Genomic DNA, 16,989 nt, shown 5'->3' on the forward strand with positions numbered 1-16,989 from the left:
AGCTGCTCAAGGGCAGTGGGAGGAGGCTGGTCAGAGCCAGACTGCACCTTTTGCCCTTTGCGTTGGTTTATGGTGCTTGTGGGTTATGTGGGGAGAAGTCTCTGATGGCCTTTTTAATCCTGGTCTTTCCCAAGAGAATTAGGCAAATATTTTACAGTTTAGTGGCTAAAATGTGTGACTTTATGGTGCAAAAAATAATGAGTTTTAATCTTAAGGGGATTGTATTTTTATTAGGAATTCCTCATATCTTATTTGCTCAGTGTCATACGGATCATTACATTTTCAAACTTAATTATCTTTACAATCCAGAGCTGCACTGCGTTTAATGAAACTGTTTTTAACAACTTTTCATTCTGGTAGCAAGTTGTGATGCACAGCAATTAGGGCCCAATCCTGTGGGCAGGAAATTCTTTTGGAAACTGATGCCTGATTTCCAAGCTCTAGCTAGAAATATTTACAGCCCTTTGGAATGGTTCATTAGGTACAGTGCGGTCAGGCAATTAAGGTCTTGGGTGCATAATTTAATTTGCCATGTAGGTCAAGGGTGAGGCAGCAATTCAAAGCAGAAAGAAGCAGAGCAGAGCCCACAGGAATCAGAAGTAGCTGGACGGCAGAGGGACAAACGGTCTGTGAAGGAAAAGCAAGACCAGCTCCTCCACCTCATTGCCCCATGGGATGGAGGTCCAGGGGCAGAGGTAAGCCCCAGAACTTGGCCTCTACCCTCTTGGTGATACGGTCACCTTTGGACATCAACCTTCTCCATGTCCTTGGGGGATTCTATTCCTCTTTTTGTTACCACCCACTTTTTCCATTCACTTGTTCTATCCCTCTTTCTCTCTCACTTCATTTGCTTGACCTGGAAGGAGAAATATCCCTGGTTTCAGGTAAGAAGTTTTATGTTGTTGCATAGGATATTACCTTTGAGCAACGACCACGTAGCATTCCTTAACATCACAAGATGGAGTGGAGCACACCATGGAAACGCTGATTTCCCACAATTAGTTGTCATCTCTGTTTCTCTAGCGCCTGTGCCAACCTCTTTCTACACCTTCCTCTACAGAAGCCAGGTGCACCACCCCTTTCTTTGGGGTTGAGACACTGCCCTGCATCCTGTACTACCCGATGTGCAAATCCTAAGCTGGAACAACTGCACTGCTCACACCCATCATGGGGGGTGTGTAATTAAAAAGGAACATTATCTCTCATCCCGCCAGCAGACACTGACAGCAGCCTGTGATATGGGGCTAGCATACCTATTCAAGTAGTATGCTAAAATCTCATTGGATCTGCTGACTATTTTCAACACCTTCTGGGAGTGCTTCTTTACCATGCAAGCAGCAAGAGCCTGTTTGGAAAGCCTCATCCAGGAGGCAGAAATGCATCTTGCATGGAACATGACTCCAGTTGCCAAGAATGGAACTGACCACTGTTAACACTTTGCAGCTCCTCTTGGAAAGTCTCTGTGTCATGCATTATCCTATTTAAAAATAGAAAAGACTTTTCACCTCCAATGGATTAGGATATAAGTACAGTAGATATATCCGCTTTTAACCAACTGATACTAGTTTTCCACCCAGGGATCCAAATCCCACTGAATTCAGTGGAGTATTTTCATTATCTTCACTGATTTTGGACTATTCTCCAATGGGGACAGAAATAAAAATAATTTGCTTGTTATTGCCTAATATTCTTTGCTTAAGCAGCCATTATACCTTTATTTGATTTCTTTATTTTCTCATTTAATGCAGTTCCCATTTCTTTTAGCCTCTTCTAAGTAACATTTACTACAGACCATGAATGGTTTGACTGATGTTTGCTCTTTTAAAAATAATCCTACAGCAAAGAAATGGGAACTACATAATAGTGCATATGTGCTGTTCAGTCATAGCCAAGATCAATTACAAGATGTCATTCTGAATATATCGATGGTAAAGAAACAGTTGTAAAATCTGAGAGTCCCTTTTTATAGCATATAATTTCCATACTTAAACAAATTAAAAAGTACTTTACTATCTATTTAGAAACACTATTTTCCCCTTCTCCCTCAATTGCTAAATAACCTGCCCAGTAGGTCTGAGTTCATCCTAAACGGCTGACACATACAAACTGATTGCATCTCCTGTTTCTGGGGGTCCGCTGTAAAATCTTGCAAGAACTATCCACTGCTGATTATCTCATCCATTTCATTCCTATTACTTTCACTGATTTTTCTTTGTATGGGTTTGTCTTTCTTACCACTATGTGATAACATAATAAATATTGTCAACGAAAATCATTTTTCTCTTGACTTGGTTCTGGCTTGCATTTTTAACAGTTTTTACCCTGCCTTGAACATTCCCAATATATCTATGCTAGCTACAACCCCAAAGGTAAGATCCCAACATCCAGACAATCTGAATTCTTCTGGAGTGTGTTGTTTATTATCATATTGCTTTTTAGTTAAGATTTTAGTTACACTCATCAAAATTTTCTATTCATACAAAGGGCTCTGTTTTCTGACAAAACTAAGTAGAGTCATGGCACTATCTGACTGCCTTGAAAACTTTTTATTCTTTTTTTCTGCTGCTGAAAAACTTAAAAGTTAGGAGGGGAGAGGCTGTTTTGGGGCTTTCAACTCTATTTTTTTTTAACCAAAGGTAGATATTTTCATATTGATAGTCTTTTGTGACCATGTCAACAGTACACTGGGTGGCTACATGGATTATGATCAGCACTGGAACTTGCTTCTGCATTGCCTGTGGTAACTCCACCACTAAACTAGCTCATTTAGCTCTTGTTTTTGGTAAAACACAGTTTTCTACCTTGAGAATGTGCAGAAATTCAAATGCTTGAGTCAAGCCTTCTCTGCAAGTTCTTCGCCAAGCTAAATGTGGGGCCTTCGAGTCACAGAGACACTTATTCATGACAAAACATTCATGGTTTCTACAGAAAATTTTTAAACATTGTCAGGTCTGTTTAGAAGTAAAAAGCAACCTCTCATCCTTCCCTGTACAAAACCTGCATACTTTGCCATGGTCTTATAGAACCAGCTAGAAAATAGGGCTTTTCATGTTCTGCCATCGCTGCTCTCTGTAATGCCATTAGAGTCTTTGCAGTAATGCCAACATAACCAAACTTGTTTGTTTTTAACCAGGTGAAAAAGTAGCCACTGCTGTGGTTTTAATCAAACTTCTTAGGTGAGACATAGTATAACTCTGCATGACAAACTTAGAAAAGAAAAAACCAAACCAAACCAAACCAAACCTTCTTCCAGAAACCTTGGAAGTAATCTTCAGAAAGGAGTAGCTACGGTGAAATTGATTTCCACCTGAGGACTGGGTACAAATATTATCATTCATCTTTTAGCCTCTTTATTTCAAGTTTCCAGAATTTGATTAACTATAACAAACTGTTTTTCTATACACTTTAATTATTTTATTCTGTTCTAATAGTAGCTGTAGTATGCATTTTGGACTTGTTCTTTATTTGCATTAAGACACATATACTCCCTTGGGTCCTCTGTATATTATTGTAATGTCTCTGCTTTGGTTGTAAAGTATGCAAGTAAAAACATATGTTGGATCTTTATATTAAGCCATCACGTTCACAGTCTCAGTAGTTCACAACAACAAAGAGGGGGGATAACACTAACATCCTGACATTTGTCAGAACAAATACGGCTCCTTCTCAGACTCAATATCAGCACTGGCATGGATGCTCAGATTTTCTTAGTAGAGAATAACAAATCAGAGTGCAGAATAAACCGCATTTTCTTTTGCTTGAAAAGCAGAAATAGACATATTCTTTCCCATAAAATGAAGAAAAGACTATTCACCCTGTTTCTACAAGCCTTTTTTCTGTCTACTCAGCAATTTTGTAAGATGTTTTGACAGGATGAATACTGCTAAATACAGATTGCTTAATGAATGCAAGGCGAGGTTGTCAAAGTAGCCAGATGAAGTATGAAACGACAACAAAAATACTTGTCACCTCTTTACCCATGTAGTCATTTAAAAAATGATCTCATTCAATCAGTCTACTTATTTCGACTTTTTAGGATTTAATGTACTTGTCTTACAGATTAAAAATTACTTTTTACACCTGTTAGCCACGAGGAGTAACAAAGTTGGGAATAATAAGGATCCACTGCATTCTCAGGTAACAAGAAGATAATTGGGAACTCAGCTGCAAACAACTAGAAGAGCTTTGCTGCCCAGATGTGACTTGATGGTGTCACTTAAAGCCATAAGAGCTGCAAACATGGGATGGCAGCCAGGATTTGTTCTGAAAAACTTCTATTAATAGAAATGGGCAGTAAGAAGGAGAAAGAGACCAAACCTCATAAGCAGAATCCACTGAAAAACTTCAAATATTTAAACAATAGTAATTCTTCTATTCAAAGCCTCATTCTGAATTCAGCAACAACAGATTTCGAGTAACCTCTAAATAAATCAGATATAATAGCAAAATTACAGGGAGACAATGCCCCATTAAGCCATTTTTTCTTTTACCTTTCAGAGTGGAATGTATTCTATGTAATTTAGAGAAAGAGATCCTGTTACTCCTCTGTTATTCACACGATTAAATTAGATGCCAAGGACATATGAAAAGGCAAAGTATCTGACTGTTAAAATGACAAAGTGTAACAGTGAATGTTTACCATTATAATGCTAATTTTTAAGAGAATAAAAACAATGGAACGCCTTTTTTAAAAATTACATTAATTTTGAGTGCTGAAGCGACATTCCTACTGGCTAAATTACTCTGTTTTTCTGTTCCATAGAAGCAGAGGTGTCACTATCCATCCATGCTGTTATAGCTTCAGACTGGAGAGAACACAATACATATGAACAGATAGTACGATTTCAATTTTCCTTCTCTTCATGGCATCTTCAGTGAACTCAGCATTGCTGTGAATAAAAGAGCAAAGATGGTATTTTTTCAGTATCTTGGCACTGCCTTTCATTTTCATTGTACCTGGCCTCTCTTAAGCTTTTAGACTATCTGATTCCTGGAATCCACTTTCTTTGACAGTTCAGACTTCTTATGCGTAGGGATTTCAGTAATTTGTCAAAAAAATGTGATTTTTATTTTTTTACTCTTTTTAAATAGGAAAAAAAGTTTGTATGGACGCTCTGATTTTGATTTAGAGGCTGCCATTGTTTATAAATCGGTTAAAATTAGTAAAATGGCACGTTCAAGCTAAATCACAGTAAGGTGTTCTTCAATCAAGACATGCAAAGAGTTTGCTCTGGTTTTTATTAAACTCTTCACAAGCAGATACATAGATAAATGTTGAAGTTTAGAACCACCGAAAAGCTCCAAAAAGCTACCTTTTTATTTTAAGGCAAAGCTTCCACATAAATGTTTCTCCAGGTTGCTGTAGAAATGTTTCCTACTTTCTGACCCATAAAAGCTTCCTCTCCTATCCCACTTCCCTTCAAATTATTTAAGCCTGCATTCCCACAAGTTCACACAGACCCAGTGACAGATTTTAAGCCTGCTATTTTAGCAGTTACAGTGCATTAGAAACAGCGGCAAACCTCTTCAAACATGATTAGTGTGAGACGTGTTAGAGGGGACTGGTTTTTACAAAGCAGAGTATCCATGGTTTGAAAATCCAGACTATGAAGAATCTTACTTTGGGCATTAAAAGAAAGAGAAGAGGATACAAAAGCTCTAATTACTTGTGGAAGCAAAGGCCAACAAGTTTCTAGTCAGTGCAGAGAGGGATGTTTAAAGTTCTCCAATAAAGTAGAAAGCATTACTGAGAGACCTGGAATGATATGAGATAGTTTAGGCTTTATTATACATAATAATAAATTTTAAAATTACAGCGTTTTGCAGGTATTTGTTGTATTTTGCTCTGAGCTACACCCAAAGCTTTAGGGACTGGAAGAGATCAACAACAGTATTAACAACTTGTTTAACCTTTCAAAAAGCTATGTACTTCAGTTTTATCTCAGAAAAGATAGAACACACAGCAGAGTGGATAAAAATTCAGCAGCAGTTTTCCAGGTAACCAGTGCAAGCCATTAATAACTTTGCCACTTAAACTGATTTGATCCAGTCATGTTGATAAAAACATTCATTACTCCTTGCTTGAATGCTCTTTAGAATTCTTAAATTTTTTTACTGTAATTTCTTCCTGTACTTTGAAGATGATGTAAACTAACATCTTCCATCTTTAGGTCATGAGTTGGCTTTAAGTCTTTGTACCCAAAATGTGGATTAGTCTTCCCCCCCCCCCCCCCCCATGTTTACTAATACCAGTGACTTTGGAAGTAGCCGGTTAGCATCCTAATAGGCAGGATGTAATACTGCACAAAATTAAACCTGTTTCAGTGACTGTTTGCTTACTCCTCCCCCTTTTTCATGTACTACTCGATTCAGACTGGACATCTCCCCCAAGGTCAACCATCTGTTCATATTTCCCCGGTCAAATCCCACCTTAAGTGCTATTTCTACGGCAAAAAGTGATTCAGCAAAATTTGCTTTATTAAAATACCTCAGAAATATTCACTCATTTTTCAAGAAATCATTCCTTTATTTTGTGGCTGAAGGAAGAGCTTTTCTTCATACTTGCTCTGGAAACGTGGACAGAAAGAGAAAAGAGGGCTATTATTAGTTGTTCCCTGTATTTTTATTTCCAAAGCCAGCTGTTACAGAAGATGTTGTGTGCGAACACAAACTACAGGACCACAGCTGACCCTCCTAAGAATTCAAGGTGAACAGACAGTTGATCCTGGCTGAGGCATGGCTCTCTCCAGGCACTGTTCTTGGCAGATCTACCAGGTGAACTTCCACACGGGTATCAACAACTTTGATAAAGAAGTCATGAGTCATGCTGAAGTCAAAAGATCAGGCTTGTTGTAACAGTTCAAGGTGGCTCGCAGCGCCTTACCAGGTTCATTCATTCATTGATCTGGCGGCAGTAATGTAAATGCTTTGTTAATGCCAACACTTAAGATGCTTCTCCAAAGACGGTTATATTGGGAATGAGAATGGAAGATGCTGCCTTGGATCATCCTCAACGGACAATAAAGAATCAGTGCCAAAGAAATCAGAGGTCGCAAAGGGGCGTTCAAGTAAGGAGCGATGTTTTTTTCATGTCAGTAACCCACTGAAAAAGGAGAAGTTCGTGCCAGAGGCGGACAAGCCTGCCCCGGGAATCAGGGGCGAGACAGGCCCGCGTCCCAGCGGAGCAGCCATTCCGCCAACTAATCGCCAAGGTCAGGGCCGTTATTGCAAAGTCTCGGGGCTACCCAGGGGAACAAAAGCCCGTCAGTGCGCCTAACCGCCGTCCCAGGAGCAGATGCCTTGCCGGCTACGGCTCCGCGGCCGAGGCCGAGCTCTCGGGTGGGCTCTGCTGCCTCCACCCGACCGGGGAGGGGGGGGGGGGGGAGCGGCGAGGGGCTACGGAGCCGGCCGGCGGGAGCGGGGCACGTTGGCGGGTGCGAGGGGCCGGTGCGGCTGCGGCTGCCCGCCGGGGCCTGGGCAGTGAGCCTGCTCCCCCCGCCCCCCAACCGCCCTCCGTGTGTGTTCGAGCGGGTTCGCCCTCCCGAGCACCCCGGGCCGGGCCGCGCCGCCGGTGACGCCGCCCGGCCCCGCCAGCACACGCCGCTGAGAGGGCACCGGGCGGCACCGGCGGGGAGGCCGCGGCGGCAGCCCCGAGGGGTCTCACGGCACCCGGCGCCGCGCCGCAGGCAGCGGGGGGGAGGGAGGGAGGCGGCGGGAGGCAGCGGCCGGGGGCTCGGTGGGGCGGGCGGGGGGAGGTGGCGCGGGGCGGGGCCGGGGCCGGGGCCGGGGCCGGGCCGGGCTGCGCTGGAGGGAGCCGGAGCGGCGGCGGGAGAGCGCCAGGGGCACGGCGGCGGCATGGCTTCGTCGGAAGGGAAGAACGATCTGTGGTTCGCCGACTGGATGGCAGCTCTGCCCGGCAGCATCCACCGCACCCCGCTCACCAACCTGGCCATCCCAGGTAGGCGCTTCCGTCCGCCGTCCCCGCGGGCTGGGATGCGCCGGGGAGAGGGGAGCGGAGCGTTCTTCATGCCGCCGAGGAGGCAGCGAGCCCCGGGCTGTGCTGCTGTGGCTCTCCTCCGGAGATGCCTTACCGTGCTCCCGGGCGCTGCCTCTCGTGTGAGCGAGCGCGGCCGATGCGCGGAGGAGAGGTGCCTGCAGGACGCGGTTCTTGCGGCCCCAAACTGTAACCAACTTGGAGGTGACGGGTGGCAGAGTGCACAGGCTGCATCTGTTACCTGTATGGAAAAGTGGCGTGTTCCTATAGCGCTTTACTGGCCTAACAGTCTGTTTATTGGACCTCATGTACGACCAAAGTGCCAGAATTGCCCGTTTCCTCATCCACTCGTGTCGTGAGGTCGGGTCTGAGCTCAGGGGGAGCCGGGGAAGGGTGCAGGGCTGCCGGCTGTTGCCAGGGCAGATGGATCGCACCGCTTGTGCGACTTCATTTCTTGTCGCCATCAGAAAATATTCGATCTCAACACTAATTTAAGTAAGATGAGAAATGGCAGGTTATGGGGCTCTGACTATGAACTCTTTCTTTCCTGCACCCTCTGCCTTTTTTGGGTAAGGTATTAACTATAACTGTAGACTTACGTAAAATACATGTCAGAATCCAAAACGGTAATTGATTCACATGATTCCTGGTTTGAGGGAGCACCTCATTTTGCAAGACCTCTTTGTCAGCATCCTGTCCCCTCTGAGATGTCTAACAGGAAGGAGGTTTCAAGAGATGCTGAAGCTCAAATGTCTCTTAAGCTCCTTAGGAGAAGTGTTCACTTCTTGCAAGTTTTGTGTAGCAGCTGCTGGTGTTACAGCAATTTTTATAACACTAGTCAGATATTTTTTTAAGACGTTGTAGTTGCAGCAACTGTTTGCTGGCATGTGTTTTCTGTAGTTTCATTTTAACACAGGTGTGCCCTTTTAAAATGCTGTGTCTGTTAGTTTCTTACAGTTTACACAAGCTATGTCTAATATTTTACTTGCTACACTGTTTTTTGCTATTGGTTGAATATATCCTGTATAAAATTTTGTCCCTCCAAGGCATAGGAATTCAGCATCTATAACTGTTACGTCAAATTGTGTTGGAGCTGTAAAAGATTTTGCTGTTAATAACTTTTCATTAACCCACAAGCTGCGGAATGTTCTTGCAGAATATTGGCTATGATGAGAAATTAGTCTGTTTGCAATTCATTGGGCCTTTACAGGTTAAATGTGTTGGTTTAGAGACTTTTTCATGGGTTTGAGGAGATCATGATCAAACTTACTTGCTTCCAGACACAGGAAACTGCCTTTGATATGTATGACCTTTAACTGGCTTCCTTGACTGAAGCATCATGAGACTGTTATTGGTGCATATATCTCACCAAGATATATCAGTTACTTTCTCATAGCCTCTTTGTAAAATACAGGATGGTTTTTCACAGTGGACGTTCTTCAGAGCTTTGGCAGCGGTAGTATAAGCTCTCACACTTTGTTAACATGGTTAAATTAAAAAAAAACCCAAACCCAAACAAACCCTACTGTGGCCTGTAAGTGCTGGTTAATCCCAGTACAGCATTAAGCAGTGGACAAGTTCTGCAGCCTGTAAGTGCAGGGATTGACCCCTTACATTGACAGAAGGGTTTTATTCATGTAACAGCCATGCACAGCCTTGCATTTTGTGAAATTAGCAGCAAAACTTCTATGACTTGAGGGCCATAGTGTTAAGACCTTTGAAATTTGCCCTTCTGTTACTGCAGATTGACACAAAGGTCACGTATCTGCCTATCTCACTTTTAAAATGCTAGTTTTGGCAAATAGAGACGTATGGAGAGGGGGGCACTATACTTCATACGAATTTTGTCAATTAGGGAGCCTGGCACACAGGCTATAGGCATCAGTGCAGTTTAAATACTATCTTCTAACAGTAGATTTATTATTATATTCAACATACAATATGGAAATATACAGTATTAGTACAAAGGTGAACATGGGATTGGTTTCATCTTTTAAGAAGAAATGACCTTTGAGACATTCATAATGTTTATTTGGAAGTTTCCTCCCATATGACCACAGGTGAACATTAACACTATGTGTGCATAATAGCTATTAACATATAACTGCTGTTCAAGTAGTTAAGGCAAGGAATGTGTAGAATCCAAAACCTCATATGTCAAATCTTCATAGTTTCACTTGCAAATTTTTAACTGTTTTGGAAACTAACATTTAATTACTAATGTATTCATAGAATTACTACTATATCTTGTAAACAGCATTTTGTTTACATTGCCTTTTTCATTTTCCTTACCAAAAGAAGTTAACAGTACATTTTTATTTTTTTCCAGCAGATTGTAAACTTCCCTTGTGCAGTAGGAATACTGATTTTGACCTTAATTCAGCAGCATAGAACTTGGTTCCGGAGCCAGAGTAACAGTCCAATGCTAATGTTGAAGGAATCAAACTATTAGCTTGAAAATGTTAGAATGAATTTTCCAAATGAATGTATCATCACTTATCCAATACAGAGGATGTTCCGCTATATTAGGGGAAAAATGTTGTTGTTTTATTAAAAATCATCAGTACATTTCTCATTGTTTAGAAGGAGTGCTTGGAACTGAGATGATACACTGTGTTGTTTTTGCACAGACGTGTGTAATATTTTAACTGCTGCAAAGAGAAGCACAAAACCCATAGTATTATGTCATGATACTATTTAAACAATACTGTTGAAGGTATGTTATGTTCATGTTATGTTTAAAAACATGATTGATCACACATCCTTTTTTTTTTTTTTTTTTCAATTGGTCAGTTGTTAAGCTTATGCAGGCACAAATCTATACTATTTATCACCACTTATGCTTCCATAATCAGTGCTGGATTTTGTTAGTATTCCAGTAAATTCATTTACTCGTTTCATTCTCTCGTTCAAGCCAGATACATTTGTTTTCCTAAGATAGGAATCCAGTAGATGAGGCAGAGATCTCTAATATAACTTGGGCCAGCTTTGTCAATCAGAAACACTTTTCCATTTGGATTTCTTCCAAATATGAGGATGATGTGTTATATCATGATGTTTTCTTCTTTCATTGTGCTGTCTATGTCTGTGTGCTCTTGCACTGCAAATGGCAGATTTTCCTCAAGTGAAGGTTACCAGTAGCAAATAATAGTATACACTATTTGGAATGAAAATAATCTCTTAGCTTCCAGAAAACACCATGCGTATTTAATCTTCTATTGCTATGACAATTAGAATAATGAAAGGATATATTCTTAGGATTTCAGCCCAAGGTGTATGTCTCCTAGTGTTTGTAAACTGCCTCTTGTGTTAAAAGATATGCCTGGCTAAACTCACAACAGTCTGGGTTAAGGAAAAGGTGGAGGATTTTGGATTATTTTTTTTCTTGTTTGGGGAGGAGTGTGTCTTTTGGTAGTTGGTAAAGTGTAGTTTTGTTCAATGCCTGTGCCTCTTTGACCATGATAAAAACCAGTTTTTTGTAGATAATGTACGTTTATAGAACTGAAATCTTTGTGCCCCTAAACTGAGGATAGAAGGTGAAGTATAGAGAGCCTACGCATTCTGCTGTGTTAATGCCGTCTTCTTAATCCAAGTTGAGGATATAAGCTATGTGCAATGCAGTAAAATACACATCAGTAGGCAGCATCTCCTTATGAATTGACCCACTTACTGATCAATTAACTTTCTTATTGACAATGTGTAAATATATATCTAGTTTTATATCAGTCTGAGTTTTTCTACAAATAATATGTGTAATACATGTTGCCTTTTCCCCTGGTGCTAATATTCCAAGCCTCTGAGAAGTCTGTAAGAATAATTTATGATGGAAAAAAGTAACTAATCCCTCCACCAAAATTGATGCTAGCCTAAGATCTGCTGTATGAGGAGTCCTGATGTGTGCTAGGGACATGTCTGTCCTTCATATAATGTAGATGAAATCTTCTGAATGAATTTGAGACCCAAAATATCCCTTGAGTGCATAATTTTGAGAGCTGGGACTCTTCAGGCTTTCATTTCATCGGAGAGTTTTCTACTTTCTTTGAGCAGATGAAACCTCAGCATGTGCTCTCATCGCTAGAGGATTCACCATGAGCAATACAATTATCAGGGAATATTATTTTCACAGTGATACCAGCTTGGCAGGTATGTTTGTTTAATGTAGTTCCTTCTGAGGAATGCACAGGACCTGACTGGCTTCTTTTGTTTCTCAGATGAGAGGGGGGTTTTTTTGTATTTTGACCTATAAAGTTCTTTTTCCATCAACCAGAAAGCAATTACTAGACACAGCAGAGCTTAAGTTGGTTCATTTTAAATAAGAAGCTGTTGGCAGGTGGAATTTTTTATGCTACCGATCTTTAGAACGAGGCTCTGAGACTTGAAATTTGTATTTCCCACTATCCCACTGTCATCATGCTTTGAAAAGAAAGAGCAAGACCTCATCGAGAAGTAGTTTACAAAGAGGGAGGATGTGTGTTAGGGTCACAGATGTATTAAGAGATGGGACACGGTATGGGGAGACTTGGGAAAATCATGCATATTACTGTAGCTGGAATATTTTAGCCATTTTATGACAGCACTGCTGAGGTAACATAACAGCTCTGTTTCAAATATTTTGAATTCCTGTCTTCCATTGTAATACCTTGCAAGTGTCAAGTCATTACTTCTTGGGTGGACACTTCTCATTCTCAGCCCCACAGGGAAATTCTTTCATCTTAAAAATGGCTAGAAATACTTCATTGTTGGTTACATAGATAAACAACATTTTCACTATTTAGATGGTATTAGGGAGCTCTTTAATTTTGAGTGTGAATAGCTGATAAATTGGATGTTCTTAGAGTGAACAGAGATTGTCTTTGGGAAGCACTTGGGACTTGTTTCGTCCTTGTCTGTCCACTAGTGGTCAATAGAGTACCTCTGCATTGCTTGCCAGGGTCCAATTCTGTACAAAATTAGCTCTGCCTAGAGCCATAAACTGATGATACAAGTAAACTTATAAATAAACCTATAATGCAGTTTGCCCATTATCTTTTGACATGCATGCATCTGGAAGAACAGTTTCTTTTTCCAGTGCACCCTGTACTCTATTTCAGTGTTCTACTTGAAATAAGCACTTTATGCTTTATTTTCCACTCAGAAAAATGAGCAAAGATATTTTCATGACTGACCTTCCTAAAGCTCTCTTCTTCCTTATTGATGGTCTTCTTTTTATATCACTTTTTATCTACAAAACAGTCTCTCTGTGGCCCTGCACATGCTAATGTGTCATTTCCAACACTTTCAGAAATATTTCTGTGTGATACAGTTTCCTGTGGCATTCACCATTAATTTCCCCTGCTGTGACACATTTCTAGCATGCACAGAATGAAGCTGTTTGCTTCCTCACACTGCCATAAAAATCAAACAGTTCAAGCCCTTCAGTTACTTGCCCATCTGCTACAAGAAGTAATTTGAAACTGCTTTTGCTTGGTTTCCCAACAGGAGCTATTTATTTAATCCAGCAATCTCTGTCCACTCTGTCTCCTGCGGCTTAGTTCCAGCAGAGCTGGCTTCTTCTCTGACCTGCCTCGCATCCCACCACCATGGCAGGTGCGGCAGAGAGAATGGCTTTATTGCCATCTGGAATTACTCCTCTCTTTCCACCTCATTGAATTTCTGTTTCATTTCATCTCTTGGCTGAAAACTTAGTAACTGTTCTGTGTATCCAAACTGTCCTTACATTCTGAAAATTTTTGTGTTTGGTACGTGTTTTATGTTTGCTAACTTTCTACAGTTCTTAATATAGTGCAACTTGTACTGTATCTTTCACACAAAATGATACTTGGTTTGAAGACACTCAGACACACTCATCTGTGCAAGTAATGAAAAATGCAGGTGCAAAGTAACAGAGACTATAACTTTAAGCCCCCTAAGAGGGCTATGTAATCTCTTCTATTGCTCTGCATAGAGAGATAAATTCAATTTTAGCTACTTAATTAGAAATTAATTGTATATCTTTAATAAATACTTTTCAAATTTAGTAAACAGATTTGTGTTTAACAGTTCTGGTCTTCAAAGAGCAGCCAGTTCCAGGGAGAATAACCTCCATGCCCATCTTGTCCTTTCTCCAGAGTAGGTACAAATTATAGGTGCCTAATTTGTGAACAGATCTGCTTGTGCAGTTGTTACAGTAAAGTCCATGAGACACTGCAAAGAATATAATTTGGAAGAATGATGGTCAAAATCTGAAAGTTTGCATTTTAATCTAATCTTTTGCAAAGTTGAATGGTTTTTCGTTTGACCTATTGTGGCATACCTTGGTTTAATCTTAAATGTTCCATTATTTTAAACAGCTGTATGGTATCAGCTAATAACTGTACAGAAATACTGAAATGCTGACCTTGGTGCCGGGGAAGGTTATGGACCGGATCATCCTGAGTGCCATCACACGGCACGTACAGGACAAGCAGGCGATCAGGCCCAGTGAGCGTGGGTTTATGAAAGGCAGGTCCTGCTTAACTAGCTTCATCTCCTTCTATGACAGGGTGACCCACTTAGTGAAAGGCTGTGGATGTTGTTTGCCTAGACTTTAGTAAAGCCTTTGACACCATTTCCCACAGCATTGTCCTGGAGTAACTGGCTACTCATGGCTTGGATGGGCATACTCTTCACTGGGTAAAAAACTGGCTGGATGGCCGGGCCCAAAGAGTGGTGGTGAATGGAGTTAAATCCAGTTGGCAGCTGGTCACAAGTGGTGTTCCCCAGGGCTCAGGTTTGGGGCCAGTTCTGTTTAATATCTTTATCAGTGACCTGGATGAGGGGATTGAGTGCACCCTCAGTAAGTTTGCAGACTCTGCAGAGGGATCTGGACAGGCTGGATCGATGGGCTGAGGCCAATTGTATGAAGTTTAACAAGGCCAAGTGCCGGGTCCTGCACTTGGGTCACAGCAACCCCAAACAGCGCTACAGGCTTGGGGAAGAGTGGCTGGAAAGCTGCCCGGCAGAGAAAGACCTGGGGGTGCTGGTCGACAGCCGGCTGAATATGAGCCAGCAGTGTGCCCAGGTGGCCAAGAAGGCCAACGGCATCCTGGCCTGTATCAGAAACAGTGTGGCCAGCAGGAGCAGGGAGGTGGTTGTTCCCCTGTACTCGGCACTGGTGAGGCCGCACCTCGAGTCCTGTGTTCAGTTTTGGGCCCCTCACTACGGGAAAGACATGGAGGTGCTGGAACGTGTCCAGAGAAGGGCAACAAAGCTGGTGAGGGGTCTAGAGAATGAGTCTTATGGGAAGCGGCTGAGGGAACTGGGTCTGTTTAGTCTGGAGAAAAGGAGGCTGAGGGGAGACCTTATCGCTCTCTACAACTACCTGAAAGGAGGTTGTAGTGAGGTGGGTGCTGGTCTCCTCTGTCAGGTGGCTGGAGATAGGACGAGAGGAAATGGCCTCAAGTTGTGGCAGGGGAGGTTTAAATTGGATATTAGGAAAAATTTCTTCACTGAAAGGGTTATCAAGCATTGGAGCAGGCTGCCCAGGGAAGTGGTTGAGTCACCATCCCTGGAGGTATTTGAAAGACGTGTAGATGTGGCACTTAGGGACATGGTTTAGTGGTGGACTTGGCAGTGTTAGGTTAACAGTTGTACTTGATCTTAAAGGTCTTTTCCAAACTAAATCATTCTATGATTCTGTGATTTCAGTGATTAATAGTTTGTGCACTTATTTTCATGTATTTATGCTTCTGATAGAAAACTGTACCAGTGCTGCATATGTTTGCACAGCTAGACCACTTGGGGTCATGTTTCACATTTTTATAGTAAGGGTTCAGTTTCCTTATTGGGTATAGATAGGTAGCAAAGAAATAGTTTGTGCTAAGAAGCGGTTGGTTAATGTGGAGTTCTGAAATATTTTTTTTTTTTTTCTACCATTGGCTGCATGGAAGAACAGCTAAACAACAAAAATAGAAATTACAGTTTATAATACCAATAGTAATCCCTCCTTAAACTGTCATCTGTCCAAAATGCTTGTGGCAAAGCTGAAGATCTTTCTTCCCTTGTAGATTAGTGCCTGGCAGATAAGGACTAAATGCTGAAAGGTGCTGAGCGCTGCTAGCTCCCTTGGAAGCTGAGAGTCCTCAGTCTTCCATTAGCTCAGGTCCAAGTATCCAAAGAAAATCATCACTGTGTGATGTTCCTACTGTAGCAAAATGTCATAGCTACTTAAAAGTTGTTTTTCTTGAGGTGAAAGGGAATGTATTGTTTCCTCTATTTGGAAGTACAGATTTGGTCTTTTTCTATTTTAAAACCATCTCATAGTTTTCACTGCGATCTAATTTAAAACAAATCACTAGAAGAGTTTTCTGATGCATTGCCACCTTTTAAAACATTTCTGTTCATATTAAATAAAGTTTAATACTTGCTTCATCTAATCTCTTATCTGGTTAGCTTGCATACCTCATGCTTAAATACTTCATCTTAGTGTTTCAACTATGAAATAAAACATTGCAGAATAGCTAGAAAAAGAGAAAGGGAGGGAGGAAAAAATGGATTTCCTTAGCTGTGGTTCCAGGCTTTGCTCCTCTTTGTGTGTGACAGTTAGAGTGTTTCAGATGATTGGAGATGTATGATGTGCTGCTACTATGAAGGTGACAACTACCCACGAAGTTTATTGGATTATAAATTTTGCTTGTGATTTAAAAAAGCTAGGATAAAGGGCACTGAAATAACATGGCCTTTAAATAAATTCTGTAGCTTTTTTTTTTTTTTTATAAAACAAAACCCAGTGAGATGAATAGTATACTTTATGCTTTACCTTGTTGTCGTGCTATCATCCACAATGTATTTGTGTTTTGATAGAAGATTTAAAAAAAAAAGAATTATTAAACATTTGGCATGTATTTATACTTTGGCAGCCATGCAACTTGGTTTTATAACTACGAAAGGTTGCTAAACTGGGACTTAAGTGAGAGTAGAAAAAATGTACAGTATATGAGTTACGTGTAGTGCTATGCAATCAAACTGTTGGCTTAGGG

At 41.2% G+C, this 16,989-nt stretch overlaps 1 protein-coding gene across 1 annotated transcript in view; it reads left to right on the forward strand.

Annotated features, from left to right (window-relative positions):
- The first annotated feature begins 7,824 nt into the window (after nucleotides 1–7,824).
- The window catches only part of PLCXD3 (phosphatidylinositol specific phospholipase C X domain containing 3), an 87,099-nt gene continuing 77,934 nt past the window's right edge, over nucleotides 7,825–16,989 (forward strand). Inside the window, exon 1 of the mRNA XM_052777750.1 lies at nucleotides 7,825–7,957. Coding sequence (XP_052633710.1) covers nucleotides 7,855–7,957 — 103 coding nt within the window. The 5' untranslated portion in view covers nucleotides 7,825–7,854. The remainder of the gene's footprint in view (nucleotides 7,958–16,989) is intronic.

Source organism: Harpia harpyja, chromosome Z (genome assembly GCF_026419915.1).
Source record: "Harpia harpyja isolate bHarHar1 chromosome Z, bHarHar1 primary haplotype, whole genome shotgun sequence".
NCBI lineage: Eukaryota > Metazoa > Chordata > Aves > Accipitriformes > Accipitridae > Harpia > Harpia harpyja.